The sequence below is a fragment of the Poecilia latipinna genome, unplaced genomic scaffold (assembly GCF_001443285.1).
Source record: "Poecilia latipinna isolate Pla-1442-1.1 unplaced genomic scaffold, P_latipinna-1.0 Scaffold1627, whole genome shotgun sequence".
NCBI lineage: Eukaryota > Metazoa > Chordata > Actinopteri > Cyprinodontiformes > Poeciliidae > Poecilia > Poecilia latipinna.
This window is the reverse complement of record NW_015114243.1, coordinates 28-23,316: the sequence shown is the minus strand read 5'-3', so window position 1 is coordinate 23,316 and position 23,289 is coordinate 28. Positions and strand designations below refer to the sequence as shown.

Below are 23,289 nucleotides of genomic sequence, written 5' to 3'. Positions count from 1 at the left end.
TATATATATATATATATATATATTTGCAGAGGCATGATAAAATGCCTCTGCAAACGTTTTTGTAGGATAATGACTCAAGTTTTTAATAGGTTTTGTCTTCCTGCAGAGCTCCTGTCCTGGTGGCGCTCGCACTGATAGAATGTGGGATGAAATATGAAGATGCTGTCCAGTTCATTCGACAGTAAGTTTGTGTAACAGTTAAAATTGGGATTTAGCGTCATAAAAATGCTGTAAAAACTTTTCATTTTTGAACATTTTGAACACTGAACTTCTTGCTGCTGCCTTTTCTTCCAGGAAGCGTCGAGGAGCGTTCAACAGCAAGCAGCTGTTCTACCTGGAGAAATATCGTCCAAAGATGCGCCTGCGCCATCGCAATAACTGCTGCATCCAGTAGAGCCAAACCCCATTCCCTCCTGCCATGCCGGCCCAAAACCTCCCGAAAACTCATTACTGAAAAACTCATTTCATCCTCACTACCTTGCTTTCTTGGCAGGTTGGATTGTTTTTTCTTTTTTTTTCTTCTTCTTCTTTGTCTTTTGCCATTGTGTTGAAGTATTTTACTTTGAAAAACCATGTGCTGTAATTCAACTTCCCCTCTCAAGGCTTAAATAAATTACAAGTGTCTGAGGGATAACAAGTTGTGTGAACCACATTGCCCAATAAAAGAGTGAAACTATAAAAACATGAAGGGCAGTGCTGCGTTGTATCTTTGTGAAATGTTGGATTTATAGTTGTTGCAAGTGTCCCAAAGATTTTAATTGGCCACTATGTTAAAGTACTGCAGAAAAAAGTAATGTGACGAGTTAAAATCCACTCCTCTTCCTGTTTGTTTTGTTTGTTTTAATTCAGTTTCAAAAGAGTAGAAAGAGATATGCCTTCCTTCAGATCACATGGATCATTCATAAATGCCTTACAAAGTGAAACCAAGGCAGTCGTGCCACTGGCGTCTGGGAAAGAAAGGTGTTTCATTTTTCTACTTGGAATAATAAAAAAAAAAAACCTGTTGCCTTTGTCTTGTGCAGGAAGTTACACTTCTTTCATTTAATTTTTAATTTAAATTACCTTGCTGTCATATTTATCAGTTGAATGTCTGAGTTTATTTTATTTATCAAACCATCTGTTTAATATTTCACTGCCATGCCATTTGGTTATCTTTCTTCTTTTTAAACTTGGTTCAAGCTGTTTCAGCTTCAAACTGGACTTCCACCATCTGCGATAATGTGTATGCCTTTTTTTTTTCTTCTGTTTATGTCCATAACTTAAAACTTGCATACTTGATGATTTTATGTATTTGAAAATGTGTACTATTAGGTTGGCTATTTATACTATCAATGGATGTGTGATTTAGTACAGTGAGCGACAAAGTTGTACCTGTTCACCAACTTGTGAGATTACATTAAATGACACTGAAAAAAAACAAACGGACGTCTCATTTTCTGAGTTATCTGTTGGAAAGAAGGTTGAATATATGTAGGACTAATTTTTAGTAATTGATTATCTGATGACTCTGCAGATTTTTCATTTAATCAAATTATTAAAAATGTTAACATTTTGTTGCCTAAAGTGCAATAACAGCATTATTTGTTATACTCTTATTTGTAGCAAATGATTCATCTGCAGCTAAAAAAATACTAACCGTAAAAAAGGTAGCTTTTTCTGCTTGACTTAACGTCAACACAGTGTAGGTAATTAATAACTACCAAAATGTGTCATATTGGAGATTTATTTTACAAAATCTGAGCCAGGTAAAGCTAAAACTACACCACTTGAGTTTTGGGTCGAACATACTTAAATTTTTCATCTTTAATGCAAATTTTATATATTTTTGTACAGCTTTGGCTAAATTAATGCTCTGGATATTTGTGTTATTTTAGCAAACGTCCTTTTTTTTTAATCTGTATACTCCAGTTAATCATTTCCTAAATTAGTTTATGATTAATTATGGTGCTCATCTATATTGTGTTGGCCATAATATTTTTAATTAAAAATCTGATGTAGTTTTGTTAGAAACAAATTTTTGGAGGTTATGTTAGCCGTAAACAATAACCACCAAAATGAGCAGTTCGTAACCACTTTTAGAACAAGCATGTATATTATAACCTTCCTCTATTCTAACTACAGGGGGCGCTGTAGTTTTTTTTTTTAGAGAACCTAGACACGAGCAGTAAAGTTTTTGAAAATGTAATATTAAGCATAATCTAACCCAGTCGTTCCCAAACTTTTTCTTCTGCCCCCCCCCCCCGTGGTTTCCAAACATTTTCTGCGCCCCCCAATGGATTACAAATGGCTGTCTGGTTGAAACAATGCGTGTGAGGGGGGGAATCGACTTTTTTGGGGGCAAAATGAATGTACGTAGCTGAAAATAGACACCAACATCGGTAGCCTACAAGGTACTTGTTAAGCTAAAGTTGCTGTATCGATATTAGCTAGTCATCTTTTAGCTAACATTACCTGCATCCAACAACTTTACTCGACTCAGTCGGTTAGTTTGGAGGGAAAAACTGTGAAAAGTTCTTTGCTTGCTGGTTTGCTGCCATGATTCTAACACAAACCTACGTAGCTCCGCACAGCAGCAGTAGGTCTCCTTCACAGGTGGAAACCTAGTGCGAGCGTCGTAGCGCTCATGTTGCGTTTAAAGGCGGTTCGGAAAAACAGGGTACAACATGTTAACAACGGATTAAACAGTTTTAACTGATAAAAGTGACAGAGGACACAAATATGGGAAGTGTGTAAGCCTCTACTGTATCAAATTGGCATAGGAATAACAGAGAGTTGACCATTCTAAGGTAAAAACCCAGCACATACAGTGTTCATGTTTTTTGTTGTTTTTTTTCACCCAGACGGCTTCCCGCGCCCCCCCTGCAATGACACGGCGGCCCCCCTAGGGGGCGCTCCCCACAGTTTGGGAACCTCTGACCTACAGGAATTTTGGTCTTCATGCACCACAGTTTTACTCGTTTGCCTTTATGACAATAATGATGATGCAAAAATATTCTTACAATCAGAACGGTAGAAGATCTCCAGCAGTAACGGAACAATTCACTAATATTTGCCCGTGACGTATATAATGCGCCGGTGAGTTCACTTACCAGAAGTTGTCTGAGCTGCAAACATCCGTCCTCCACTGACAAGAGAAAAGAGCTGACCTGAACAAGATGGCGGTTGTTGGCATTAATTCAGTATTTGGAACCAACAACGACTGAACAGCTTCCTTCACTTCCTCTGCTGCCATTGCTAAAGCGACAGGCAGACTATTCTAAAACAGCGTTGAAAATCGACGTCATCGTTCACAATTGTCCTTCTGTTCGCTGATTGGCCCGGTAGAAATTTTAACAGGAGAGAATCCGTGTAAATGGCAGAAAACTTACACTGTTTTGGAAGCGGAAATGGCCTGATTAGCATCATGTCAACCCAGAAAACTGTTCGTTTCAGGTGAGTCTCCGATTAACTCAAATATGTCAACTAACCTATAAGATTGTTTCCAAGCCCATGACGCCATCATTTATGTTTTCTCTCATTGTTTAAGGAGACAACAGTCATTCGATATTTAAACTCTTGATTTTGAAGACATTAATGAAAATAGGGGTTCCCAAGCAGCATTGGCTTCTGGTCAGAGATTCCATCTGAAACCCACAAACAATGCAGCAAAATATGTACAGGTAAATAAACACTTTTTTTTTTTGTTTTTTCACTTTCACTCAGTAGTTACTACATTCATTTAGCATAAATGTTGCCTCATATCTTCTGATTGCAGCAGGAAATGAGTTCTGTTTTGGAAATATATTAATCTGATGCTTAATACATTACCAGATAAAAAAATTCATCACAATCAGAAGGAAGAGGGTGTCAATATTTGCCGTGAAAATAGCTGATAAAGCCTCCAAGTAGTTGTGAAGGGTTTTTGCGCTTACGTCACTATGACGTCACCGCGAATAGTCGACATCGACTTGACTATTATCATGATGTAGTCGACCTTAAAAATTATGTAGTCGTTCAACCCCTACCTTAACACTCCCTAGTGAACCCCACTTTAGAAAAACACTGCTCTAACATTCTTTCTTTCATAACTGTGGCTTTTAGCAAGTAGAAATAATTTTGGAAATTCTGACTGACCTAAAACAAGAAACATTTGGTCTGATTTAACTTCAGACAGTGAGAAAGATGTATGTGTCTTTTTATTGAGTGTATTTAAACTTCTGGTTCCAACTTTAACCCTGCACATCAGCCTGTGGTGAAGCAGCATCATTCCACAGGTTTTATTTTTCTTTGGCGGGAGATAAGTATGATGGTCGGAAGCTGGTTAGTGTCCAAAAGATTTGACTCTGGGCTGAAGGGCAACAACAACTCTAAGCATCTAGTATATCTTAAATTAAAATTGTTAATTTAAAATCATTTACTTGGTCTATGCAAATTTAACAACGTTATCATTTCTAATACACTAAAAATGTGTTAAAATTGGAACCTGATGGTTTGGGATTGCGTTAGCCTTGGGCCGGCTCTCTTGTATTTTGTATATTGTGAATGAATATTTTCACAGAAAAGGTAACCAAAATGTGTATATTTCCTCCTTTGTACAACTTGCAGACATGACATTGAACCTTGATATAATAAATAAGAAATCATACAAAACTGTGTCAGGATCTTTCACACTTCACTTCCTCTTCTGCCCAGAAATGATGGCAACTTAAACCACCTTAAATACTATCAAACTACTGTTATCCAGTTATATATATTGACACATTTACATAAACATACAGAGAAACAGGGTAGAAACTGAGCAGGTGAGACTGTACAGTTATTTCATTTTGGTTCCTTATATTTTACAGTACAGAGATGGAAAAACTGAGGTAAAAACAAGAACTTGGAAAAGCTGGTTGGTTGGTTTTTAGAGCATTAAAGTCAGTGTAACCTCCAATTGTGGCTTAAAAACATACTCTTGTTCTGCTGATTTGTTTTTTTAGTTCTGTTCCCTCTCAGTCATCGCTGGGGCCCTTCGTCTCGGAGTTTTTCCCAAAGTCGGGTGGCGACGGCACCATGGGAGGGACGCACTGTGACGGCTCACAGTAGCCATTCCTGCCAGCGGGACCCGGAGGGCCTGGAACGCCGTTGATTCCGGGAACGCCGCGCGGCCCCCGCTCTCCGTCACGGCCGTTCGTGCCGTAAGCCGGTCTTCCGGGTTCACCTGGAAGGTGGGTGAACAAAGATAAGAAGTCCAGTTTTTTTTTTTTTTTTTTTCCATTTATGACCATAATACTGTTTAAAAATTGATTTGGCATTTTACTGCGTTTCGTACCGAGTGTAGATCAGGAGTGTTAAATTCATTTTCATTTTGGGCCGTATCGAGATCACAAATATTGTCAAAGTGTTTTTGGGTTTCTACTGCTTCTATAAAAAAAATGCCCAAGTGCTTAAAAGAAAACACACAGGCATTTTTTAGGCAGTAAGTTCATGTTTTTTGTTGTCTGGAAAATTAACTGTTTCAAAATCCTTCAGAATGTAAAGTCACAAATCAGTAGGCACTGCCTGTTGCCTAGCAACCCAAGCAAAACCCCAGCCCGTTACCTAGCAACCCAAACTGAATTCCAGGATATTTTGTCAGTTGGTTTTACCTCTGTGTTTGCTGTAAAAGACAAGTAATATTTAATTACTAATATTAATATGCTTAATATTTGTGAAAAAGAACTGGTCCCACTGGCAGATTATTTTAACAAGACATGTTCATGTTCATGTTATAAGTGAAATAATCTGCCAGTGGAACTAGTACTTTTTGATCAGTATTAAGGGTTTTTCACTTAAAATAAGCACCGATATCTTGCTGAAAAGCTACTTTTAAGTTACTTTTATCTTATTTCAAGTGTACTATAATTGCACATCTGTTTGCAGTCATTTTCACATGTAAATGTAAACAATGAGTTGGGTGGGGTGGCCAGCAGCAGCTTATTTGGATCTAAAGTCAGGAAGCCCTAAAACTTCCTCTTGGACAGCAGCTGACATTTTCTGCACAAGCTCATTCTTAGATAATGACAGTTTAGTCTGATCAGTTCTTCCTATGTTCAGCTCCTTTCAGAATGAGCTACTTTAGGGCCTCTTGTCACATACTGGAATGTTTGTCTTAAAATCCAAACTAACAAAATATGGGGTCATTCCAAAATTTAGATTTTTCAAACAACTTACAGTGTCTGTACGCGGCTGGGATTTCCTGTTGTTTATTCCATAATAGCTAAAGCATTGGGGAAATCCTAATCAAAACTATCAAACTATTTTTAAAAACAGTTCTTATTAAATAATACTTTAATTAAAGACAGTCATGTCAGAGATTATGCTTCACCTGGTAGTCCAGGCACTCCTGGTTCCCCTTTGTGGCCCCTCAGTGTGGGCCCTCTGTCCCCTCTGTCCCCCTGGTCACCTGCAGAAACGACAGCAGTTATCACCATGAGCAGACATCAATAACGTTACCATAGCAACCTAGATTAAAACACTAGCAACAAAATGACTGATTACAATGACGAAACAGACTTTTATTACGAGAAAATGCTTGAAGCAACTTTTTGTTGCTTCAAGCATTTCTTATCTAATTTTAAAACTGATCATTTTTGTCTTGCGATTGAGTTTTCAGTTTCTCTTAGAGATTATCTTAATTTTTAAAAAAAAATTCTGGATTGGGTGTCGGTGACAATGTTCCCGATCCATAAGGGCCAGTCTATTCAGTCTAATTCTATGCATTGTGCTCTGAGCAACATCATGCTTACCTATCACTTATAGCTTATTTTACATTTTATTTAAAATTCCTAATTGCCCTTTCTGAACCATTTGAATTAAGAATTGTTGCACTTTCCTTGGTAGTCAATCTATTGTTTATGTCAGTTTCAGGTTTTTTATTATTTATTTTACATAGGCTGTTATACTCCTGATTGCACTGACTGAACAAATTAAAGTTATTTTTACATGTTTGACCAAGCTTTAGAATCTATTGGTCTATTTCAATGTGCTGTACTGGTGAAAAGTTATCAAATAAATTTGTAATTCAATACATTTATGTTGGTGTTTAAAAAAATTTATTCAATTCAGCGCTGTTTTTCTGTGTTGGATCGGTATTGGTCGACAACAACAGTGTGAAAGAAGTGGATCGGTGCATCCCAGGTTTCTTTGGTTGGTTCTTTCACTAACCTCTATGTGGCAGTAATGTACCAACTAAGAAATCACTGCATCCCTGCACCAGGAGGCTGTTAGCATACAATGCCGAAACACAAAATCTTATAAAGTACTGTTGGTCTAGCTTCTAGTGAAATGTCTTTGTCTGGTAATTTTTGGTTGTTCCTCATTCAGCAGAGTTACTCACAGTCCATAGAGCAGCGATACTTCATAATAAAATTACTCAAGTGAAAGTAAAAATATGCCTAAGTAAATTTTTTGTCAAGAAAGTTACTCAAGTAGCCTGAGTAAATGTAACTTGGTTGTTATTAACTATCTCAATAACTATGGACATCCTTAAAGTAAACAGGGGAAGTTACAGATAAGAGATTCTAGTTTGGATTTCACCTTTTGGTCCTTTGCGGCCGATTAGCCCAGGTGGACCCTTCAAACCGGGGAGTCCTCTCGACCCAGAGTGGCCTGGGAATCCGTTCTCTCCAGGCGAACCCGGTGGGCCAGGTGGACCAGGCGGGCCGGGGAGTCCGGCGATGCCTGACTCAGGCCTGCTCAGGCTGGCCGCTAACTGGGCCAGCTGCTCTGTGACATAGACATGTGAGATATATGGGGTGACTTGATGATGCTAAAGCAACTGAATGCTAAAGCCAGCTAGCATGAAGATGACAAACACTTACCTTGCATTACTCTCATGCAGACCTGTTTGATGTGCCTGTCTGTTGGTGGTTTGCCCTGAAAGTATGACAATAAGGCCGACAATCGTATCACGATATAATCATTTTATATCAATCGACATGAATAATAATGGATTCTTTTTTTGTTTTGTTTTAAATATCTCAAATACTGCCAAACTGGTGCGGTGACCTTTCCTGTTTTATGCAGTTTTTACTCCAGTCTGTTGTTTTTTATTTTTAAGTAGTTATAAGGCACAGTGTGGAAACCTTAAGCTGCTGCTGTGCCAGTTACTCAGCAGTTTGTTGCTAGGTAACCATAGAATGTGTGAGTTGCTAGGTAACCACAGAATGTGTGAGTTGCTAGGTAACCAAGGAGTGAGTGAGTGACTTGATTCCACCAACCTTTCTTAGCTAGCAGAAAGATGTTGTACGGCTAAAGTTTTTCCTCTGCCTACATCTCCCAGAATGCTGTGCAGTTCTGGGTTGGAGTTCAGTGAATATCCTGTATATTGAATATTGTGTCAGCAGTGTTATCTATTGACATTGGTAATGTGTCTATCGTGTTATATGTTGCTATTGATTGATTGTTCTGCTGTACAGATACATATTTTATTACCCAACTTACACATTTCTTTTAACCTGAGTATGCTTTTTTTTAGTAATGGTACAGTATTATTTCTCCTGTGTTTGTCCTTGCTGTACAGTCTCCCGTTCCAATTTTTTTGTTTCTGATATATATTTTTTGACCTTTGAATATACATGGTAACATGCTCTTATAGCTTCCTGAAAAGTTACTTGTTAGTTTGTTTTATCTTATTTCAAGCATTCCGAGACGTTTGCAGTAGAAACTAGACAAAAAATAGTTGGTAAGATTTTGTGTTATGTACTGTAAATGAAATAACGCTTTGAAAACTGCTCTTTCTTTTTGACTAAGAAAGAAAGAGCTAAAAAGACTGATCAGTCTAAAAAGACTGATATTAAAATTAGTTTGATGACCTTTAAGGGCGACAAAAACAAAACAATACTGAATAATGTTTAAATAACAGCCATTAGATTAGCAGGAAAGGCTTTTTAGTAGCACAGGAGGTGAGAAGGAGAATCTGCTTTACTCCTCTAATTTATATTTTCTCCACAATTACTGCCATATATTTTCCTTTGATTTTATATGGTTTAATTCGATGGTATTTTCTCACCGCCTTCCCCTGCTCTCCAGGTAGTCCCGGCACCCCGGTGTCTCCCTGCATGCCTCGTGGTCCTGGCTGACCTGACTTGCCCTCTTTGCCCGGCAGCCCGCGGCCGCCTTCAGGTCCTTTGTTTCCTGTTTCTCCTGGTGGACCGAGCTGCAGTCAGCACAAAAGAAGAATTAAGAGACATGAACTGTACTCCTGAAACTACTCATCACAATAATTTCTAAAGATATATACAAAAAGGACATCTTGTGGTAGCCTGCGATATTTAAAATCTTCCTCTGTTTCAGTTTCTTGTGGAGTTCCTCAAGGCTCAGTTCTTGGGCCTCTCCTTTTTTCATTAACAATGTTCTTTTCATCTTTCTACTGATGACTTGCAGGTTTATTTTACACTGAAACAGTGAAGTTACTCGCAGTGGGAAGAGTGAACAGAAATTTTATTCGTACTTCATAATAAAAATAATCAAGTTGAAGTAAAAAGTACAGCGTAGTAAAAATTTATTTCCAAAACGTTACTCAAGTGAATGTAACTGATTAAATGCAACTAGTTACAACAAAACTCTGAAATTTATAAACTAGATAAACCATAGAAAATACTCAAACAGATGATTACACTGTAAGAAAAGCTTAAGAACATTTTTTAAAAGCCTGTCTGATATGTTGGGCATCCTCACTGCACTCTTTGCAATTTGCTGACTCATGTTACATAATATAACAGCTGTAAATACACACAGACTTCAGGAAGATACAGAGAGAGAGCTCAGGCCTACGTACCGATCCTTTCTCTCCTGGTTCTCCTTGGTCACCCTGGAATGAAAATGAAGAACATCGATTAATATTTCATGTCTCCAGTGAATGTGGAGGAAGGTTTTTCTAACATACTTTCATTTATATATGATCTTAACAGACCTTTATTGTTTCTCATGGCATGTTTTGTTAGCTTGTGTCACTCAGTCTGTGTGTCACTCACCAGTTCACCTCTCTCTCCTGGTATTCCTTCAGCACCTGACGGTCCCTGGAGTAAAGACAAAATGCCGGTTATTAAATCCAGCCGTACCATCTATCATCTGTATGACAGTCTGGATAACAGCAGTGATTATACAAGTTATTATTAAAAATACCTGGTCTCCTTTGGGGCCGGTGAGACCAACAGGACCCTGATGAACAGAAGGGTAAGAATTAAGATTATATAGAGGACACACTAAGATGAGTTTGAATCTCTTCATACTATCAACAAGTCAGATTTGACCACTTAAAAGGACAAGAGACATATTTTTGAAAAATATCTTAATTTGTTCTGTTTGCAATATTAATTATAGATATGTTCACTTATCAACTTAGCCCACAGCTGCTATATTTACAATTCTGTCCATGCACTTTATATGGCCTATATGACCATATTGATATAATAGCAAGTATAACTGCAAAAATGCAAAATCTTACCAAGTATTTTTGGTCTAGTTTTATGGTCAAAATTTGAGTACAAATATCTTAGTAAGCTTGAAATAAGACAAAACTAACTTACAAGCAACTTTTCAGCAAGACATAAGAGCTTATTTTCAGCCAAGTAAGCTTAATGTTGATGAAAAAATTACTAGTTAAACTGGCAGATTATTTCATGTGTAACATGGGAAAAATGTCCTGTTATCTGTGAAATAATCTGGAACTAGTATTTTGTTGTTAATATCAAGTCTTGTCTTTTCCAGCAGCCAATGCTGTGGTAAAGCCAGCTGACAAAATGTCCTGGAACTCAGGTTGGGTTTCTAGGTGATGGGCTGGGCTTCTCTGGGGTTGCTAGGTGATGGGCTGGGCTTCTCTGGGGTTGCTAGGTGATGGGCTGGGCTTCTCTGGGGTTGCTAGGTAACGGGCGGCGCCTGCTGATTTGTGACGTTACATTTGGAAGGTTTTTGAAACGGCCCAGTTTCCAGATACCAAAAAATGTTAACTTATTGCCAAAAACCAGGTAGGTGATTTTTTTTTAAAGCACTTGGGCTGTTTTTAGAATCAGTAGAGACCCAAATGGAAGCATAAAATCACGCAAACTGAATTTCATATAAATAGGTCCCCTTTATGATCTTTCTTATCTGATGAAAGATCCTTGTGAAATTCTTACCCTGTCTCCCTTTAGGCCTCGGAAACCGGCAGGTCCAGGAAGTCCTGGAAAGCCGGGGTCCCCTTTGCTTCCCTGTGAAGCACATAAGCATAAACTGAGACAGAAAACACTGACGCACATTCAGAACCTACACAGAACCGAATGTGTTTAAAGCCTCAGTGTAAACACACAGGAAAAAACCCCAAAAACATTCAGGCTTCAGGTCATGTGCACAGGCGGCCGCGCCACCAGCCGCCCGGCCAGCATGCCTCGCTCCGGGTGGGTAAGGCTGGGTTTGGGTATGTGGGCATTCCTGGAGAACAGAGATTTCATTGAGGGCCTCTCAGTTTCTTTTCCTGTCCTGAATCCCCTCTGAACTGCAGGGAAAAAAGCAACAAATGGCCTTTCATGCCGACCCATGGATGGATTACAGACTTAACTGCAAGCACAAAACACACACAAAGGGTGTCTGAGCAAGACCCAGAGCTTAACTTTGCAAGGTATTCTTATGTTGGATAATACAACCAGAACAATAGACCATGCATGTTTTCCCCTGACTGAAGGCTTAAGAGCTCTGATCAGGAGGTATGAAGCTTTAATGAGGTTCCAACAGTCTTTCTGACTTTTGGCATTTTTAAAACCTAGTCTCAGTTGATTTTATCTGCATATTTTCAACAAGCCACATTGGGATCTTGTTGCTTTTCTGTCAGAATTAGCTCTGTTGCTGTCAGGATTCCAGGTTGTTTTGGTTTGTTGTTTTCTCTTTGGTCACCATTTTGTTATCTATGCTCATTCTTAGTTCATATTTGTTTTCTGTTGCTGTCCTGTTGGTAATTGGATCACTCTTTTCTTAGATGTTTATTTACATATGTTTAGATTTTGATGTGTTGGTTCATTTGCTTATGGCTGTTCAAAGTGAGGTTCAGGGGCCATTTGTGGTCCCTGGGATGATTTTGTGCGGCCCTCGACTACAATTTAAGTATAATTTAAATAAATTGGGACAAAACTACGGCTTGTAAATTAAATTCTACTCACAAAAATGTTAGCTGTGACACAAAGTGACAATCTTTTCCAAGCTTTCTGGATTTCTTCTGTTTTTATGGTAAATATAACCACATCTTCTGATTGACTTATCTCTAAATTACAAGTGACTGCACTCAAATCTGCTTTTAATTTCTGTTTTTCCTCGTCTACCTCTACCTGCTCCTTTCTCCAGCTGCTTCTACTCACCTGTGATCAGCTCTTCTGGTTCTCATGTCATTCTCCACTGTGTGTATACGTTGTTCTCCACTGGTTCCTCCATCTTTTTCAGTGTTTCTCTGCCTGTTCTTTAATTCAGCTCTTTGCCCAATGTTTAAGTTCTTTGTTTATTTAATTTTTTTATTACACTCGGAATGTAGGTCCTACCTAAAACCAAACATGACAGTTGGGGAGGCCATGGTTTAACCTTGATAATGTATTTCTGCCATCAGGAGTTCAATAAGGCTTTGCAATATTAACATGGCTGGAGAATTCAATGTTGGGTTTTATGTTATTAATTAAATACTTTTCTACTTCAGTTTTTCCGTTGCATCACCTCTGTTTATTCTCATCTGTTTCAGAACAAACATAAATATTTAGATTCCAGTGAAATATGTTTCCAGTACGTTACTGTTAAAAGGAGAAAAGCCGAAATTATTAATATGATCATCCTTGAACTGACTGTCACTGCAATTTGGAGTTCCTCAGGGTTTTGGACTAAGACCACTTCCTTTTTGAGAGAGGTAGAGCTGTTCTGGCCACATCTCCCATTTTTTCTGTCTCCAAACTTCTAAAAATAACTTCACAAATATCATGGTTTACTCATAAGCAACTCTTTAGATTTACACAGTAATGAGATCTGATTTATTCAGACTAGACAAAAGTGAGGAATCAACATTTCTTCCCGTTTCTTCTCGATGGGGCCATCACAAACCTTTCTTCATGTTAATACAGGACTGGATGATGGTCTTAGAAATGAATTATTGCCAATATTTCACATCCACTCCACTTGAAATGTACCTCTGAGCAGTGACGTGCAGTGAGGTTCATAGCTGGTGAGGCACCGACTTAATTATAATCGGATTTACAAATCTAGACCCCTGCATGTTATTGTTTACATAAGGAACTTTCGAGCATGCGTACAATGCTGAAGGGCAAAAAGACTATTCTTTAACATGTGATGCTCAGCCCTGCCGCCGCTGCAGAATAATTCCGTTTTCTCAATCAAACTTAGACATGTAGATATTATTAATTTCGTGCTGTGCTTAACAGCAAAGGGAGAAACCGTTAAAGTACAACTCAAAACCACGTCTTTCTCGCTCTCTGTATCAGCGCAGCTACTGTATGGCTAGCTCGTTGTTATTGTCTCTTACTCTGCAGTTGTGGTCTGGGTTCATGAGCGCCCCCAACGATGAGGCACGAGAACTGCCTGCCTCACCTCGAATCTGTTCTCTGCCGTTTCTGATCGCTCCTCAGCAAAACACGTTAGTGACAATAAAAACACATCACATTAAATACATAAACTAAATTATGGAAAATCAGTTCATACATTAAATGTTTTTAACCATTTTATTGCCGGCGTACAGACAGGAGGAGAATGCTACCCTAACCCTAACCGGTGCAGTTAGCGAGAGGTTGCGCAATCCCAGGTGAGGCTCAGCTCACTGCTGCTTCACTTCCAAGCATTTGAATGGGAAAATGCGAAAATTCAGCGATTTTGAAGAAAAAAATCATCAGATTTGGTTAAATTAAGTGAAAAATAGGTACTTTATAGTACAAACCACAGGGTGAAAATATCTTTATAAATGATTTTATTGTTATATATTATTATTTTTCCTCGATGACAGGTGCCTCACCTGCCTCCCCTCACCGCACGTCACTTCCTCTGAGGAAATTTCATTTAATATTTTTCCCTTGAAATAAGCCACCTGTCAGGTCTTACCCTGCCTCCTGGTAATCCTGGCGGTCCATCAGGTCCTCTCTCCCCACGTTCACCCTAAAACGGGACAGAATATTAAACTGTCTCTAGTTTGTCTAACAAATTAGTAAAAAATAATCAGCAGTAGGAGTGAAAAGGTTGTTGCAGTGCATCTGCTAAGCACTCTGAATGTTTTCAGTTGATTAACCAGATTTCCTATCAGTGGTTTGGCACCGAGTTATCAGAACAAACTGGAATCAAGGGTGAAGAAAATAAACTTAATGTTTTAGGAAGAACTTTAAATATGAAGCCGACATGTAAAACTCACAGGTCCTCCTCTGGGTCCCACAGGTCCCACTTCCCCCTGGTCTCCTCGCTCCCCCTGGAAGTAAATATGACCACTAATGAGATAATCATTTAAACTTCAGGTGACATTTATTTCAGTTAAATAGTTTAAAATCACTATCTTTTGAATAGTGATTCAAAAGATAGTGATTTACCTCTACGTCTCAGAATGGTTGCTTTTGCATTTTGGACTTTAATTTAATTTAATTTAATTTATTTATTTGGGAGAGACTATGCACATTAAATTACATTTATGTAAAGGCACCAGAATTAGCCAAAAAGCTACTTTTCATTTGTTGTCCCTGGACAATAAGTCATTTGTCTTGATGAAAATAAACAAAGATTATACAAAACAAAGTCAAAATGACTTTCACTGCAAAAACACAAACTCTCACTAGTATTTTTGGTCTAGTTTATTGTGAAAATAGTACATTTGAACTTTTCAGTTACTTGTAGCTTTAAAACTTATAAGTAAGTTTTCAGCAAGATATAGAAGCTTGTTTTAAGTAAAAAAAATTCTTAACATTGATGAAAATTTACTGGTTTGACTGGCAGATTATTTCATTTATAACACAGGAAAAATGTCTAATTAAATAATCTGCCAGTTGAACTAGCACTTTTTCATCAATATTAAGGAGTTATTGACTTAAAACAAGCTCCTGTTTCTTGCTGAAAAGTTATTTGTAAGTTAGTTTTGTCTTATTTCAAGTGTATTAAGATATTCACACTAGAAACTAGACCAAAATTATTTGGTAAGATTTTGTGTTTTTGCAGTGTATAAACACAAATTCAGTCAATAAATACAATAAAGGTCTGATTTTGCTTAAACTTACTTGCTTCCCTGGAGATCCCATCAGTCCCACAACTCCTGGGCCTCCCGTGTTACCCTTGTTGGAAAAAAGGAGTAACTTTTACTTCTCTCAACCTGTCTACATTTAGTGAGTTTATAAAGTTTTTCTACCATAATAACTGCTACAGTTTTGATCATACCTTTGTGCCGCTTTGTCCTTTCTGGCCGTATGTACCTGGTAAACCCTAAATGAACAAAATGATGTTCAACAACATTAAAGTGTGAGAATAAAAAAGATAAAAACGGTAATAAAAAAAAACATCACTCACAGGAAGCCCCTGCGTGCCCGCATCACCCGGAGCGCCACTTTTCCCTGGAAGACCCTGAAAATAAAACAACGGAAAGGCAGAGCGGATCATGACATGTTTTAATGACTAATTAGTAAACATATTTATTCATGCACTGTAACAACACAAAATATTACAAAGGATTTTTGGCCTAATTTCTGATATTAGCACACTCTAAGTAAGAAAAAATGAACTTACAAGTAACGTTTCAGCAAGATATAGGAGCTTGTTTTCAGTCAATAATTCCTTAATATTAATGAAAAAGATCTAGTTCTACTGGCAGATTATTTCACTTATAACAGGAAAATTGTCTTGTGTAAATTAAATAATCTGCCAACAGAATTAGTACTTTTGCATTAATATCAAGAAATTATTGACTTAAATCAAACTGCTATATCTTACTAGAAAGCATTAGAAACTAGACAAAAATTACTTACCAAGATTTTGTGTTTTTGAAGTGTGTGTGATTTTAATTGCGTTTTTTATTTAATGGAAACACTGAAATTGTGAAATTATGTTGTGTTTTTTTTTGGGGGGTATTAAGGGAATAGACAAAGTTTTGCATACATTTTTAATGGAAACCAGGTACTGATAAACAGGTTAAAAGGAACTAAACTGTGCTTACAAAAACCTAAACTAGTGAATAAAGTGTTTTATTTTTAACTGTGGTTTAGTATAATTTCACATGTACAGCATCAATAACGACATTACCCTTGAGCCAGGCAGACCAGGTATTCCCTCACGGCCATCTGGACCCGGAAGGCCCTGCCAACAAGACAGGAAGCCATGAGAAATCCTGATGCATAATTATATATTAAAACCATCAATATTAAAAAACTATGTATGATTCATACATGAAATAAACGACCATGAACAGGACTGATTGTTGATTAGATTCTTCAGAACTGAGTGTAACTTTTGATTCAGATTATTTTCTGTGACATCTTTACCATTGTTTTGATGTGTCAAACTCAAGGCTTGGGGGCCAAATCCGGCCCGCCATAAGTTTTTCTGTGGCCCTCAGGACTCTAGATAGACACATAAATACAGCCTTCGAGGAAACAATATTATTTTATTAATCAAATTAAAGCAGTGTTTATCTCTATGCTGCCAAATTACATTAATGTGAAAAGATGTCAATATTATTTAACTTTAAGAAGTACTAATTGAATGCAGAGACACCTATTTATTTATACTTTAACAGTTTGATAAGGAGTTTTTCAATATATTTTGCCACAACAATCATGATGCTGATGTGGCTTGAAATTAAATTAAGTTTGACATCCCAACATTAGAGCTTACAGCTAAAACCAGATCTTTACAAACACTGAATATAAAGACTTTTTTTTTCTCACTGTCTGCAGTTAATCAGGCAAACCTTTCTTGTTTTAGCTTTGTTAGAATTGAAATAAAATAAAATAATTTATATTTGCTAAGAAGAACTTGGCCAACATTTTTTAGATATTTTTTTTTGTAACTTTCCTCAAATTTCTCAAATGTTTACATACATTTGGTGTCTATCAAGGATAATTGTCTTTTAAAATGTATGACAATTTGATACTTTTTATTTAAGTTTGATATCTCATCAAACTTAAATATTTTGGTGTGTTTGTGGTGAAACAACAGTCAGGCTATAATAATCAATAATTAGTGGATTGGAAAGAACCGAGGATGTGCACCTTGACAAGAATAAAGTTTTGCATTTCTGGCTTAAATACGATGAAGTGAGACTTACAGGTTCTCCTTTTGGCCCTGGTACCCCCCTGATTCCTTGTGGGCCCCGATCCCCCTAAAAAACACACAAATAAGAAGCACTGACAAAAAAAAACTGGTGCAAATGTTTGGTTTTTGTTTAAAAAGCACAACTTGAGTTATTATCTGTGAGAAAATAATTAAAATAATCTCAATTTCACCTTAATTATAATACAAGCAAAGAGAGAATCAGGGTGTTTATGGAGGAAACAGAAAATGAAGAAAGTGTGAAAGTACTTATCTCAGATGAGAAACCATAAAAAGTTCCTGCTTTTTAATATTCTCTGTACTCTTTTAATTGCCTTACCTGCGCTCCTATTTGTCCACTCTCCCCTATTGCTCCTCGTTGACCTGGATCCCCCTGAAAAGTGAAAACATTCATCAGTAACATTGATTGATTAATTAATTAATCTCTACAGTCAATTGGATGTCCACCCACTGGTGCTCCCTGAATTCCCCTCGGACCGACATCACCGGGTTTTCCACGAGGTCCCTGTTCAGGTGGAGAGTAGAAACAGCTAAAGGTTAATTCAACATGCTTTATTCCCTCTATTTATTAGTACTTATGTCATATGTTGTTGGAGTACATCTACTTAAAATGCACAGAAAAACTTGTTTTATACTGGAAAAAAATTGGATCTCCCCATCAAAGATCTAACATGGGGCAGGACAACAAATCAATAACAATATCTATTATGATTGATATGAATAGAAAACATGTAGAATGTAGAATATTCAATAATTCCACTGAATCCCAATCCAGAACCGCCCAGCATTCTGGGGGATGTAGTCAGAGGAAAGACTTTAGCTGCTCAACATCTCACAGCCAGCTAAGCAAAGTTGGTGGAATCAACTGGCTCACTCGCTCTTTGGTTGCCTAGCAACTCACTAGTTCTTTGGTTGCCTAGCAACAATCTGCTGAGTAACTGGCGCAGCAGCAGTTTAAGGTTTCGCTCCCATGCCTCATAACTGCTTAAAAATAAAAAACAGTGACGTTGAGTGAAAGGAGAAAATGTGGATAAAACAGCAAAGGTTACATTTGGCAGTATTTCAGATATTTAAAACATACAAAGAAAAACTTAATAAGTAATTATCAATATCTACTGATATCCATATCAGCAGATATTGATATTCTGTGATATGTTTTTCAGCCCTAATCTAACATGATTTTACTTTTCCCCAAACACAATAAGAGTTTACTTTTTGGCATCTTGATTAGTGTTAGAGAAATAATATATTTATAATAAGTTTCTACCCTAATTAAGCAGCAAGAATTAGGAAATGTAAAAAAGACAAACCATAATAAATGTTTAAAAACTTTTCATAATAGTATGACATATCTTGGACAATTCTATTGAAAGACAACAACAAAAAATATGGAAATGGCTCCAAGAAAAAAGTCGTGTTTCAAAAAGAAAGTAGTAAATCCTACAGGAGATTGTGTTCTGGTCTAAAACCAAACTACCAATCAACTTCAAAAATGTCCCTGTACATGACCAGGAGGACAGCCTATTCACAGTAAAACATGGTAGTGGCAGTATCATACTTTGGGGTTAGTTTTCTTAAGTTGGAACTGGGAGTTTCTCGTCAAGTTGACTGAAAAAAAATCAAACAATTCCAGATACTAGCCAGTTTTAAACCACAAAATGAAAAGTTATTTAGTTTTTCAGCATCAAGTAAGCATCCAAATTATAAATTATGGCCTTTTGCAAAAGTTTAGTAAAAGGCCAGAATTTAGAGTGATTTTTTTCTCTAACAGAAAATAAATTTAGCCAGATCAAAGTTTGTGTCAGACTGATAGACTACAACCAACAAAAAGCATGTTGTTCAACAACATTTTAGTTTAAAGATGTGGAGACTCGTGACGCCAGATTATTGCAGTTTTTATTTATTTTTTCACATTATTAACCTTTTTTCTTTTTACATAACAGAAAACAATATTTTAACAGAGATTGTAAATCTTTGGAAACACTTTATTATTGACTGGGTTGAAGCAACAAATTGGCAGTGATTTACAAAACGTTTTAAGGTGTTTAGCCATGATGAGTGAACAGTAGATTCAAACCCCGTTTTTCTTACCCGGTCTCCTTTGGGGCCCGTTATTCCTGGAAGGCCTCTTGCTCCACCCGGGCCCTAAAATTACTCAGCAGACAGAGAGGAGTTAGTATGCTGGATTAAAATCATTTCTCTGAGAATAAACATCATCAGTTTAGACATGAGTGGCCATTTTGGAAACAAAAATGAAATATTTTACTGGCAGTCCTTGAGCTCCAACTTCACCAGGCGGTCCTTGATCGCCCTCCTCTCCCTGTTGATTATCGCAGTTATATAAATGTTTTAATTTTACAGTGTAATCTCTGGTTTTTTTATCTGTTATCATCTGTGGCATGACATCACCTTGTGTCCTTGTCTTCCGGGCTCACCTGATTCGCCCTTAGCCCCTTTGTGACCCTGAGGAGTAAAAGTTCAAGTTAAAATCAATTCAAAAACGAAAACTGAAACTGATCTGCAGCCGATCTTTAAAAGTGAACTCACTTTCATCCCTGGGAGTCCAGAATATCCATTCAGTCCTGCTGGGCAGGCAGTGGGACACTGAAAAATACAACAATTAGTTATTTATTTCAGTCAATTGTAACCTTTCCATACACAGGTAAAACAGAAAACACACAATACTAAAGAAAAACCTAATTAAAAAAACTAATAGAGAATTAGAGGTAACACTTTATTTGAAGGGTGTGCATAAAACTGAAGTAATAACAGTCATGAACATGAATGAGTCTTCATGAATGTTTACGACATTCATAAAGTGTCACTTTAAAAGTTAACACTTTTAATGCAAGTTTTAATGCAACTTTGCTTTAAACAGGGCAAAAACACAAAATCTTACCAAGTATTTTGGTCCAGTTTCTAATGCAAATATTTTAGTACATTTAAAATAAGACAAAACTAACTTATGAGTAACTTTTCAGTAAGACATAGGAGCTAGTTTTAAGTAAATAATTCCTTAATATTGATTAAAACTTAGTAAAAGATTATTTCTCTTATAACATGGAAAAAATGTCTTGCTATAAGTGAAATAATCTGCCAGTGGAACTAGAACTGTTTCATCAATATTAAGGAATTATTGACATAAAACAAGCTCTTATAACTTTCTGAAAAGTTACTTGTAAGTTAGTTTTGTCTCATTTTAAGTGCACTAATGTAATTGCACTAGAAACTAGACAAAATTACTTGGTAAGATTTTGTGTTTTTGCAGTGTATGCACATCCCTTCAGATAAAGTGTCACTGAATTAGAATTCAAAATGAACCTAAATAAGACACAGCTGGCATTTCAGAAATGTAATAGATTTTTAAAAACGGATATGAAAATGAATAAATGCAACATATTAGCTGTTTTTACTGGTTGTGTTGGAATAGAGCCACTTTTTTAACTGAATCTGTAAAAATGTTTGTGTTGAGGTCATGACCCTGATCTACACTTAGATCTTCAAATTAATTTCCTCTGCAGGGAGTGAGTTACTTTAACAGTAAATAACCAGAATTATTGTTTTACCAATCACTTTGAAACTTCCACAGTTTTCCTGCGTAAGTCGATGATAAAGGTCTCGTATCCTCCTGTTCATTTGTTAGATTAATCACGTTTTGATGTTATTTTACTTCTAAATGGACATAAAACAAATCCACTCACCAGCTCCTCACCCTGGTAAACAGCTGGAGGTCCCTAAAAGATGCAAAAAATGAAATTAGATTATGGTTGTGGGAGAATATTCTGCTTCAAACATCTGGTAGGGATGTACAGCGTTTTTTAGTTATTTAGTTTGGAAAGTTCAACATTTAACTTCATTTCTATAAAAATGATGTGACTGAAACATTTTTAAATTGATAGTTTACTTCTGGTTTGTAACCCAGGAGGACAATTAGGTTGGTCAGGGATGTAGGGTTAGGGGTTAGGGTTAATCACTAATAATGAAAGTTAATCACCCTAGTAATCACTTATTGATAACAAATAAAAATATAAAACTAACAGATTGAAAGTTCCTTTCTTTGTGTGGGGAATGTTTGCGTGTTTTTTGGTGCTGAATCCTGAAACGTTAGTGGAGCTGTTGTCTGTCGGTTGCTATGGTAACCGGTCTGTGTGTAGCGTAGCCGACACAGAGAGCGAGAAAACGGAAGAATGAGTGGTTTTCAGTTATTCTTCAACTGTTTTTCAGCGTTATTTTTCCCCTTTTCTGTTGTGCACTGCACTAAACTAATAATATCTACGTGTCCTGGTTTTATTTTGTTAAAGAAACTGCTCCACGCGGCAGCACCGCGTTGTTTCCAGATGTAAACGACAACATGCAACGTGTGTATAAAGTGAACCAGACGGATGTAGACGGATGTTTACCCGAGGACCAATAGGACCAGGCAGACCAACGGCACCTCTCCTCCCTTTTGCTCCCTGAAACACATAAAGAAGTTTTCATCAGTCATCTTCTTATTTCCTTAAAAAAATGAAGTATGTTCTTATGAAAAAAGCAAGTTTCCATTTCAGTTGATTACTTTAAGTTTCTACCAGGTGTTGTTTACTCACAGGCGGTCCTACTTTTCCCAGTTCACCTGGTAGCCCATCCGTGCCAGGAATACCCTGTAACAGAACCAGCAGAAACTGTAATGAATGCTGCAAAATGGTACCAAGCATCAGATTCTTAATGTTTGCTACATAAAAAACTATAATAAATTACAATTTCCAGAGTCAGACAAAAACTGAAACAGTTCAATCTGATTTTACTTTGATGTGGATATTTTTGTATTATTCACGTAATTTGTGTTTGATAGACAAAATAAAATAAGTTTCCTTTTAAACTGTGACTTTATTTTCTTTTTTTTTCTATTTTCATAGAATGAAGAGCTTTGCTTTACAATAACAAAGCATAATAATGGAACGTGTCTGTAACTTCTTTACTCACATCAGTCCCATCAAGTCCTACTCCCTGTGGATGACAAATCAGAGATTATGATGTTAATCTGGAATAACCCAGCAGATGCAATCAGACAAAGGCAAACTGGTGCAGTAATAATCTCTGCAGTAACGCTACAGTTTACTGCAAGGTTAGGTGGAACAATTTGGAGATTATAATAATCTGTGATATTATCTCTTTGTAACAGAAATGTTGAAAATGTTTACTTACCGGTTCTCCAGCAGGTCCCTGAGCTCCAGGTTCCCCCTAAACCCAAACAAGAACAGAAACTTTGTCTGTCTTTGTTATTTTCAGATCCACAGAAACCTAGAAATCAGTGGGGGGCCATCCCATCTTTACAGACATAGCTGATGAAAACACTCTGTGTGAAAATCCTCTGGAAAGTTCTTATTAATGCTGTAAATATGACAGACTTACTTTTGAGCCTTTTGGGCCCAAAGGGCCTGGATCCCCCGGGGGTCCCACAGGTCCCTGCAGACGACACACATTTCATTAAAATCCTATCGGTGTAGCAAGCGAGCGAGCTAACTAGCTAGCTTTAAACCAAGCTAGCAGGCAAACTAGCTAGCTCGCTCCAACTGAAGGTCTAATGCATCTATATTTGTACAATTTCCAGATGCTTGACAGTGACACATCCACTCATATTGTTATATAAAGGTGTAAATAAGCCTGTGAATAAATGAAAATGCTTTGTGACGCTGGTGAAAGAGCTAAAACTCCAAATGCAGCATGATTAGCCACTCAGGGTCAGAGACATTAAAACGGGTCATGTGGTCTGATGAAGATAAAAATAAAGTATATGGCTGTGAAGCACATCGTTATATTTGAAGTACAACACCATCATAACAGTGAAGTATGAGAATGTGTGGCAGCATCATGCTGTGGGGACAAAAGTGGATTATGTGGAAATACTGATCACACCCTATTATAGCTGTCAGGAAGAATGGGCCAACAGGTCAGCAAAATGTCTGACCCAACTCATACAGTTTAAAAGGTGATTCTACCAAACAGCATATACTAAATTTAACTCAAATAAATCTACAAAACTACAAAAAT

The 23,289-nt window shown here is 37.1% G+C and overlaps 2 protein-coding genes across 2 annotated transcripts in view; one reads left to right on the top strand and one right to left on the bottom strand.

Moving 5' to 3' along the window:
- ptp4a1 (protein tyrosine phosphatase 4A1) overlaps nt 1–999 on the top strand; it is an 8,406-nt gene extending 7,407 nt beyond the window's left edge. The window contains exons 4-5 of the mRNA XM_015059428.1: nt 107–181; nt 295–999. Of these exons, the coding sequence (XP_014914914.1) occupies nt 107–181; nt 295–394 (175 nt within the window). The 3' untranslated portion in view covers nt 395–999. The remainder of the gene's footprint in view (nt 1–106; nt 182–294) is intronic.
- Nucleotides 1,000–4,538: 3,539 nt separating this feature from the next.
- col9a1a (collagen, type IX, alpha 1a) lies at nt 4,539–22,704 on the bottom strand (the record flags this gene model as incomplete). The annotated part of the gene is made up of 28 exons (XM_015059429.1): nt 4,539–5,182; nt 6,329–6,406; nt 7,540–7,728; nt 7,824–7,878; nt 9,014–9,160; nt 9,782–9,814; nt 9,978–10,022; nt 10,129–10,164; nt 11,121–11,192; nt 14,062–14,115; nt 14,366–14,419; nt 15,216–15,269; nt 15,373–15,417; nt 15,502–15,555; nt 16,231–16,284; nt 17,255–17,308; nt 17,579–17,632; nt 17,711–17,764; nt 19,351–19,404; nt 19,526–19,579; nt 19,669–19,722; nt 19,807–19,863; nt 20,961–20,993; nt 21,660–21,713; nt 21,846–21,899; nt 22,222–22,245; nt 22,444–22,479; nt 22,651–22,704. Coding segments are annotated over 28 exons (1,815 nt in total), but the record flags the coding sequence as incomplete, so codon positions are not given.
- Between the last annotated feature and the right edge of the window lie 585 nt (nt 22,705–23,289).